The sequence below is a fragment of the Corvus moneduloides genome, chromosome 3, assembly GCF_009650955.1.
Source record: "Corvus moneduloides isolate bCorMon1 chromosome 3, bCorMon1.pri, whole genome shotgun sequence".
Lineage (NCBI taxonomy): Eukaryota > Metazoa > Chordata > Aves > Passeriformes > Corvidae > Corvus > Corvus moneduloides.
This window is the reverse complement of record NC_045478.1, coordinates 4,919,224-4,929,048: the sequence shown is the minus strand read 5'-3', so window position 1 is coordinate 4,929,048 and position 9,825 is coordinate 4,919,224. Positions and strand designations below refer to the sequence as shown.

The 9,825-nt window shown below is 40.5% G+C and overlaps 1 protein-coding gene across 1 annotated transcript; it reads right to left on the bottom strand.

Annotated features, from left to right (window-relative positions):
- Positions 1-187: 187 nt before the first annotated feature.
- On the bottom strand, positions 188-8,581 carry LOC116441719 (cytochrome P450 2K1-like). The gene is made up of 9 exons (XM_032103947.1): positions 8,142-8,581; positions 6,466-6,628; positions 5,195-5,344; positions 4,569-4,729; positions 3,735-3,908; positions 3,013-3,151; positions 2,139-2,323; positions 1,913-2,054; positions 188-520 (listed from the first exon to the last, which is right to left on the bottom strand). The coding sequence occupies exons 1-9, from the start codon at positions 8,394-8,396 to the stop codon at positions 333-335; spliced, it is 1,557 nt and encodes a 518-aa protein (XP_031959838.1). The 5' UTR covers positions 8,397-8,581; the 3' UTR covers positions 188-332.
- Between the last annotated feature and the right edge of the window lie 1,244 nt (positions 8,582-9,825).

Below are 9,825 nucleotides of genomic sequence, written 5' to 3'. Positions count from 1 at the left end.
ATGTCCTTTGGGAAAAACCTGGACAGCATTTTTTGGGATATGTTTTCAACAAACACTCATTGCCAAGTGAAAATGGCAGCAAGAATAAGAAAGCTGAGGGTCTGTTATTTAGCCAAGATTAGGTGATCTAAGAGATTAATCCATGAGCCATCAATTAGTTCACACTTCTGGTCCATTTCTGCCCTCCCCAATAAATAAAAAAACAACAACACTTTGAAGTACTGAAAACCTTCATTGAAATACGGATTATTTTGGTGAAAGAATTAAGAAGACAGATCTAATCGAAAAGTAAATTAAAGATTTTTCAAACACAGTGGATGCTGATTGGAGCTCTAGGAACGTGCTGTGGCACATATTTCATAGGGTTTGGGGATGATATTAAATGAAATGTCAGGGCTGAGGTCCAGGTCTGAGTTGGAAACTCCAGGTGGAGGGTGGAAGTTGAACCTCTGCAGGAGACTGGTGAAGAAGAGGAAGAGCTCCATTTTGGCAAGAGTCTCTCCAGCACAGATCCTCCGCCCTGGAAGGAAATGCAGAACGACCACAAGAAAACCAGTGAGAGCTGCTTCTTCAGTATTGGAAGAAAAATACCCTTTTATCAGCTCTTACTCTGAAAAAGGTCCATGGGAATCCAGAACCTTTGAATGCCATATCCTAGGTATGAATAAATAACACAGTAGATTTTTTAAAAGTCTGTTGGGTACAAGTTATCATAAAGAGAGGAATTTTGATCTTTAGAGGCATCATACCAAAGGCAGCTGGTGATGGTTTTTTCTTTTCCTTTGTCTAAATGCTTGCATTTGGAGATAAATGTATGCAAATGTATTCTGAATTCCTTAACTCCAGTATTCAATAAAATCTGAATTTTTTCTTCATATTTTTGCTCTACTTGGCTCAATTTTTGCATCCTAGACCAGCTGGTTTAGTCTAGACTTTGGGTCTATGTGTCTACTCATAGGCAATTTTTTATATAAAAATTTGTCAGCAAATTCCTTGAAGACTCACAAATGCTGGCTGGAGTGGGACTGAGAAGGAAGGTGGGGGAGATATTCTATGGATATTCAAAAGTGCTGTAACTATAAATACTTCTGAGTTTTGTCAAATCCAGCAGCTTGTAAACTGCCTTATGCATAGCATGAGGATTCAAGGCCAGAACTAACAAAAACCTGAACTAAAATTTTGTTTAAACTCCCCTGCGTGACAGAAAGTGGGAAATGAAGAGCTGTTGCATGGCTGTTATACAAAATGAGCCCTCCAGGGAAAGCCCAGACCTGACACTCCTTGGATGCGTTTTCAGCTGGGACATCTAGACTTAAATCTGGAAAAGAAGGCCTGGGAACTGGAAGTATCATACATTCTTCAACAAAAAAACACCCTGCAAAAAAAACCCCTAAAACAAACAAACCCCCCCCAAAATTACTGTGTACTGGATGCTGAGTATGACAAGAAAAAATCTGATTCAAATATCATGCAGAATTGAAAATATACAAATAGAATCAATAAAAAAAATGGGGAGTGTTGCGGATATGATCGAGAAGTTAGCCAGAGAGTGATGTATGAGAACTTAAAAAGAGCAATTACAGAGCCTGCAGAGCAGGAAAAATGCCAGAGAAGGAGCAGGGTTGGAATCTGCCATGCTTTGGCAAATGGTGCAGGTGTGTAAACTCAGGTAAGGCCACACTCTGGGGAAGCCTCAAAGGGCAACCCCCTTCTGTCTCTTGATTTTACACAGAATTTATATGATTTTACACAGGTTTTATATGACAACTCCTCCTTGTTGTTACACTTTATGAAATCTTGACCCAGCTGACATTATTTGTGACTTTTTAAAAGGGGCATGGAAAAATGAAGCAGGAAATGCAGAGAAGCACCTTTTGCTGTGCGTTTTGTGTAAATGTAAAAGAGAAAGCACCTGCTGAAAAAGGCATGAAAGCATCTTTCTTCACAAATTTCCCACTGGCATCAAGGAAGTGCTCAGGGTAGAACATGTCTGGTTTCTCCCACTGCGACTGGTCTTTCAGGACGGAAGTCAGTAAAGGGATGATGTAGGTTCCCTGCGAAATGGGACAGAGGAGTGAATCCCTGGACAAATTCAGAAAGAGGAAATATTAAAAGAAACAATCTTGTAGGCATCTCACCTTGGGAATGAAATAGCCTTTGAGGGTGACATCTGCAGCAGTCTCATGAGGCAAATCCAGGGGCAGGATATTGGCAAACCTCTGAATTTCATGGATGACAGCATCTGTGTATGGCATCTGAGCTCGGTGCTCGATCCGTGGGGGGTTGGACCCTATCACTTGCTCTATCTCTTCTTGAACCTTTTCTGAAGAAAGAATCAACTCTAAGATAAAAGGATTCATTTGCCCCTGAGACACACTGTGCTTTAGTAATGGAAAGTATAATAGATCTGGAGTGCAAATCATAAATTCTCCAAAAATCTTTTTTTTTTTTTCCTTTCAGAAATAATGGGAGGTGAACAGGACTACAGTGTTTGATTGATTCTTTACCAACAAAAAACATAAAGACTTTTTTTCTGCCCTCTCTTCTATCTAAAGATCTTGTTCTGCCCAAGGGTTGTCTCAAAACCCCCATTAGACTCTGAACAACCCTGTACCATCATCTGGAATGGAGATGCCAGGCAAAGGGCAATTCCCTGAATCTTCTCAGGTCCCTAAAGCCTCAGTACAACTCATTTAACATCTGCACAGGCCTTTGGTTTATCAACAGTTTCTGACGGGAACCTGGGACAATTTCATTGACCAACACAGGACAGCTCTTTTCTTATTAATTAATGAGATTTGCCTGAGCAAAGGGCCTGGCCTGTATCAACTCTGTGTTGTGCTCCTGGCTGACCAGTGTGACCCTCACTGGGTCTGAACCACAGGGCACAGAGACAGTAATTGGCTGGAAATCTCAGGTTTTTGTAACTTGGCCTATTAACAGGTATGTTGATCCTCCAGGTTCCTGTTTGGTCCCTAATGCCCTAACAGTATCTACCATAAAACCACTTACTCTGGATTTCAGGGTACTTCAGCATCAGCAGCAAGCCCCAGTTTAGTGTGGTGGAAATTGTCTCAAGACCAGCGGTAAACAAATTGCTCACCAAACTTAGCAAGTTGTCATTATGGAAATACCCACTGATAGTGGATTTCTGAAAAAAAGTGTTTGATATAAAAGGATGAAAACTTAAAGCTTTCCATGTGAAAATGAAATTTAAGTAGATAAACATTTGCTAAGAAATAAATCCTATATTTTAAAAAAGTGTGAAAGACAAGGAAAAGCTGTGGGCTTGTGCCTGGAGAAGAGTGCTGACATCTCTCTGTATTTACTGCGGCCAGCTGCAAAGAGAGCTGCTTTCCCCATGGGGAAGGTCACCCAGACATATCAGAGACCCCAAATAAGAGTCCCAATAAAGCCCAGGTAGTGATTTTGTTCTGTAATGCATTATGTTTTCAAAAGAGCCAGAAGGGCTTGGACAACAGAGAGAGAAGATAAAAAGCCTTGGTAAATATATTGATATAGTCTGAAGAAAATAAATAAGGATATATGTTTGCTGATTAAAAGAGGTTGGAACTTCAACAGCATGAAGTATCTGTTCAACTCTGCCAATTTGTTATATGTGTTTTCTCAAAGACAGCTTCCCTAAAGAAATTTAGCTGTAAGAACTGAAAGGTAATTGTAAATGTCTTCATAGAGCCATAAAATTTGGAATCAACAAGAAAAGATTCAGTTACCTCCTGCTGTTTAACCAGGAAAGCATCAATTAAACTTCTTTGGTCATTTTTGTCCAGGTTTTTGAGATGTTCTACAAAAGTAACTCGTACATAAGCCCGGAATTCATCTCTGTTTCGGAGGAGAGGCTTGTTAGCCCTTAGGAAGAATCCAAGGTATGGGAAGATATTGTACATCTACAAGAGTGGAAGTTATGAGAGAGAATTTATCAGCCAGAGCTCTGAAAATACTACAGAAACAAATTAGCAACATTTGGTCTATTTTGCAGATACAAAGTCAAAAACTTAAGATTCATATTTTGTTCTATAGAACATGAAAAAGTGACTGGATGAATTCATGGTAGAAAATTCATCAAGGACCACTGAATAGATTTAAAAACCCCACCCCAAATTACTATTTTTCAGGAGTAGTGTAGGTGTCAGGTTCAAACAGCTTCAAGTTGCCACCAGGGAGATGGAAATGTTGGCCAGCAACTTTTATGATTGTTTTAGTCAGCTCTTCCACTAACATTTTTTCTTTTTTTTTTCAAAGCCTAGAGGAACATAAATCAATCCAATGTGTGACAGCATTGCGTACAAGTATCAGAAGGTATTTTTTACTCATTATCACTCTTCAAACTATATCATAAATATGTTTTTGAGAGACTGGGGGTTTGATTGTTGACTTCATGATTCCCAGACTGTCTCTCAAGCTTTTTTTGTCCAAGAAAGTGCTTTGTCAACCTATTATCCCTCGAAGTCTCAGATTTTCCTGTTTAATAAAAGAAACTGACTACCAGTATTGCTCTTTTCCTGTGGCATCCAGTGGAGCAGCAACATAAACATGTGAATCATTACCGTAACCAAAGGTTTCCCAGCAAGCCTCATGCTTTCATTGGTCAGATGTAGAAGTCTCACAAATCTGGAGTCTTTATAGTCAAATCGTTTTCCAAGCAACATTGCCACAATTATATTAGCAACTGCTGCATTAATTATTTTGCTGGCATCGAAGGGCTTTCCTAGACAAAGAACAAGAGAATATATTACATTGTGGCAAGAGGTGTAATTTGTAAATGTAAATTTAATATTAAATATTGATTTTTTTTTGTTATGATTGACTGCTGTTATTATTTTCCAATGTTAGAATACCATACCAAGACACAGAAATGCCAGAGGAGCCAAATTCATCAAACTGAAGTAAATTTTGTAAAAAGGTCGGAACTTGAGAAGGCTCAAAAAACCTCTGCATATTTGGACAAAACCTTAAAGGTAGTGAGGCCCTGGCACAGGTTGCCCAGAGAAGCTGTGGCTGCCCCATCCCAGGAAATGTCCAAGGCCAGGTTGGACAGGGCTTGGAGCATCCTGGTCTAAGGGACGGTGTCCCTGGCCATGGGAAGGGGTTGGAATGAGAAGGTCTTTAAGGTCTCTTCCAACCCAAACCATTCTGTGATTCTACAGGCTTGAAGAAGGAATAATCCACCCACCTTCCTGTGAGGCGATGGTGTCCGCCAGGTGCCCATACTCCTCCACGATTCGATCCTCAATGACCTTTTTTCCCATCCCAAAGTCTCGTAAGGTGGTGAGGGTAAATCTTCTCATCACCTTCCAGTTTTCACCATGAGCAAAAATAACCCCTGAGACCAAGAGAACATTTCAGGGTGGCAGAAGATTTTAAATAATTTTGTAGGCATAGAATGGAGCTGTTTAGTAGCAGTCACTATTAAAACAAGTTAAATTGCATCTGGATGAGGAAAAACACCACTGTGCCTTAAGTACTTTTAATCCTCAGAAACAGGGTTATTACACAAGCAAAGGATAACCTATCTAAGATTTATTTAATCAAATCTTAAGAAGAATATATGTCCTAAAAGACACTTGTCACTGAAAGAAAGTGGGCATTGGAAATTCAAGTTTGGACTGCTGATCACCATAGCTTGGAAGTGGAATTGAACAGAGATCTCTGATGACTGCAGGAAAAACTTAAGTAGGCACAAATGTCTTTAAAATTTATATGAAGTCTTAAAACCTCCACTATCACCTTTTTTTTACTGAAATTGTTATACCATTTAACAGATGACTTCAGCTATGGGTTTTTTTTTTCAAATAAAAAACTACAATGAAAAGTAAGCTTCTATGCAATAATATGATCAAAAGATACAGCTGTTAACATTTTTCACAGAATTATTCCTGAATTTGTCCAAGGATCTTTAGAGATATAAATATGAAACTCTCATGCTAAATTAGAATGAGGTTTGGGTCTGAAATTCTTATTTTGAAACCCAGCTCAGTAGACAGTATTTCCCTTTTAAAAATAAATCCCCAGTTCTCTATGTGTTACATGCTATCTGTTGCCACATTCTGAGTTTAAAAGCACTATTCACCACTTGAAATGATGAACAACAGTAGAATAATAATTTCAGAAAGGGTGGTTCTATGGATAAGCCAAAAAACCGCAAGTCCAGAGCCATATCATGAGACCTAGAAATGCTTCTCTGGCATGGATGCCCTGTTGTACATCCTGGAAGTGTGTCACTATCCATTATCTGTTCCTGTGGTTATTCTTAGAGTTATGGTTGTCTTGTTGCCACTGTCAGTAGTTTCAAAGTTGAATAAACGTGCTGAAATCAATGAAATGTCTCCGTATTTCCAATGCTTTTTGTGATCTCTGATCCAAAGTATTGTCCCAGCTCCTGCTTTGTCTACAGGAAAAAAACTGAGTAGGTCAAGCTGATAAGGAAAAATAAGACCAACTTACCGTTTCCCTTGGTCAAATCTTCAAAGATTGGGACTTTAGGTCTCTCTGCAAATGCATCTGCCTGGTTTACGAGAGCTTCCTTCACTGTCTCATACCCAGAAATCACTACAATTTTCCTGTGTCCCATCTGAACACTGAAGACTGGACCGTATTTTTTGGACAGCTATTAGGAGAAGAGAACAGTGATTTACAACTTTTACAGCTTACAAAGAAATTCATCACCCTTTCCAGTGCTGCTTATTTTCCAGTCCTGCCTCTGGGTTACTAACATATTAGATATTTTCCTGACTACAGGGAAAGACACTTGATTTAAACAATGGTAATGTGCACATTGTGATGGATGACTAAATGGTACAGCTGGGAGAGGAGTCCACTTGTGCTAAACTGAGCAGAAGTGACATCAGCTGAAACACCAAGTCAGCAAAAGATTGCACTGACAGCTCTGTCTTCCCTCAGAAACCCTTGTAAATTCAATTTTTGACTCATGTCTTCACACTTACCTCTATACTATTGTGTTCCTTTTGTTTACAGGCTAAACCTGTTCAAACCTCTGCTATCATTAATGTATAAAAGAAACCCAGTTTGTTTCCGGGCTAGGATTCAGCATTAGGTAAATTCAAACTTTTTATACATGACTACATCCAGCATGAATCTGTCTCAGAGACAATGTGGTACCTTTTTAGCTGGTACAGGTAGATTTATTTTTGTGCAACTCAGTGTTCCTGATTCTCCTGACAACTGGCAGGGGTTTTCCTGACTGCACTTATTTTCTAGTCCGTTTGCAGAGAGAAACAGAAGGCAACTATGTTTAGCATCAAGATGACAAATGTTCACCAAGTGGTAAGCAAGTACAGCCAGCTGAAATAACAGGAGCAGTGACCCATATCTGAATTATGCTCAAGTCAGAGAATCGACCTCCAGCATTAGGGTGGAATCACTGAATTAGAGCAGACATATGTTGGTTCTGTTGGCCTGAAAACAAGTGGAACTTGCTTTTGTCAACGTGATTGGGCTGTGTTGGTGATATTCCAGATATTTCATCTAAGCAATCTTTTGATTTGTGGATGCAGCATCCATACAGGTGCAAATGTCCCTTTCAAAATCATCAACAAGGAGGATGTGTAATTTTAATGTCTAAGCAGAAGAAACACTAAGGAAGGAGCAGGTTCATAGAATTCTTCTGACTCAAAGCACAAGAAGTAAAGAGAAAGATTTATTATTTTGGCAAAGATTGGCTGTGAATATTAAGAGTATATAGTTATATCTTCAGCTTTTGGGAAGAAAAGAGGAAAGAGAGATGAGAACGTAGATAAATCAGTGCAGGCAAGATGCTTTAGTCACAGCTCCAGGCGCATCAATCAGTGGAAGGCAGGACTTCGACCACCTATCAAAATTGTTCCCTCTTCAGTTGCCTTTTTCTCAGAATTACCGCAAAAATAAGGTGGGCACTTGCTATTAATTTGAGAGTCGTTGAAGGCTGAAACCTAGATGCATTGAGAAAGTATTACAGCAAAAAAACCATGCTGCATTCAACATTTTCTGCTCAAATAACCATCTCCTGTCCCTTGCTAAAGGCTCATCCATGGATAAAATACATCAGGTGCAATAGGAGAAACTCTCTGACATCTTGGACTATGGGGCTCAGTGACAGAACCAATAGAAAAGAAAATGAGTACCTGTAGATAAGTCCTGTAGGGTCTCTTCAAATCAAACAAAAGAATATTTCCAATTATAGGTAATGGTCTTGGTCCTGGAGGAAAATTCTGTCCTTGGTTGTTCCGGAAACCTGCTGTTTTCAAAATGGATAGAAAAGCCAGGATCAGCACTAAAACGGTGGAAGTGCTGCTGTTCCACAAACCTGCTGTTTTAAAAATGGATAGAAGAGCCAGGATGAACACAAAACCAATGGAATTGCTGCTCTTCCAGTCCATCTCTATTCAGCCAAGTATTTGCCACAGAAGAGAGAAGAGAAAATGTGGACTCTGGGTCTCTGTCCTCCTGCAAGAATTTCGCTCGAGACACTCTTGTGTTAGTCCATAAACCTCTTTTCTAGTGAAGGGTATGTTTTACTTGCAGTTGGTGACTTGTTCTCTTCCCCTGTCCTTCCTAATGAATCCTCAGAAGGGTACAGGAGCAGATAAATATTTGCTGACCAGTGTGTGACTGGGTGGGAGTGTAGGTGACAGGGCAAGTGTGAAAGTCCAAGAACATAAATAATTTCAAGTCATCAACCTGACATTTGCTATGAAAGCCATAAATTCTGCACGCTGTCCTGGTTACTGATTAATCATGTTTTTGTCATTAGTACAGATATCCTTGATACCCTTGAGAAATCAAAATTCCATTGCCCAGGGGAGTACTGCACACAGATTTAATTTTTTTTTAAGTGTTTAGGGGTGCCATAGCTTTGATTCCATTGAATTCATTGGGAATTTCAAGTCACAGAATCACGGAATGATTGAGTTTGGAGGGGTCTCTGGAATTCATCTGGTCCAGCCTTCTGCTCAAGCTGGGCCACCAAGAGGCAGTTGCCCTAGACTGTGCCCAGACAGGTTTTGAGTATCTCCAAGGACCTAAATAATTATATGATCCTAAGGAGGAAGACTCCACAAACTCCTGGGCAACCTGTCCCAGTGCTTAGTCACTCTCACAGTAGAGGTCTTTCCTGATGTTCAGAGAGAACCTCCTGTGTTTCAGTGTGTGTCCATGGCCTCTGGTCCTGGCACTTGGCCCACACTGAGAAGAGTCTGGCTCTGGCTTATTTGATCCTTCCCCCAGGTGTTTATACTGGTAAGATCCCCCTGAGCCTTCTCTCCTCTAGGCTAAACTCCCACCTCTCTGTGTTTCCTCATATAAGAGATGTTCAGTCCCTCCAGAATCTCTGTGGCCCTTTGCTCCAGTCTGTCCATATCTCTCCAGTCTGTCCATATCTCTTTGGTACTGGGCATGCCGGAACTGGACACAGCACTGGGAAAAGATGTCCTCTGTTGGCTGAGGATAGGGGGCTGAGGTAAAGCCTGACTCAGGTGTCTCAGAGTCTAAGAGAGTGAACAGCAGAGAAGGAGGTGTTGAAAGAAGAAGCCAAGGGGAAGGCTGAACAGAAAAGTTGAGTCACAGCCCACAGAACAGTGTTTGGAAGAGTTTTCTAGTAGAAATCTAGAACACTAAATTGCATGTGGCCTTGAGGCCAGAACCTGAAGGTTGTGTGAAATGCCTCAAGGCTGAGCCCCTTGTCCTTCTCTCCCAAAAGTGTCAGGATCCCTGCAGAGACGTGACCAGAGGCAGAGGAGAGGAGGGAATGGGGGAATTCCCCAGGGAATGGGGGTGCAGAGATCTAGAGAAAAAGAGCCCTGGCACATG

Coding starts and splice junctions, on each gene's coding strand:
- LOC116441719 (XM_032103947.1), bottom strand. CDS start 8,396: ATGGACTGGAAGAGCAGCAATTCCATTGGTTTTGTGTTCATCCTGGCT. Junction 4,730..5,194: donor CACCATCGCCTCACAGGAAG/GTGGGTGGATTA, acceptor TTCTTTGTCTAG/GAAAGCCCTTCGATGCCAGC. Junction 2,055..2,138: donor AAGGCTATTTCATTCCCAAG/GTGAGATGCCTA, acceptor CCCATTTCGCAG/GGAACCTACATCATCCCTTT.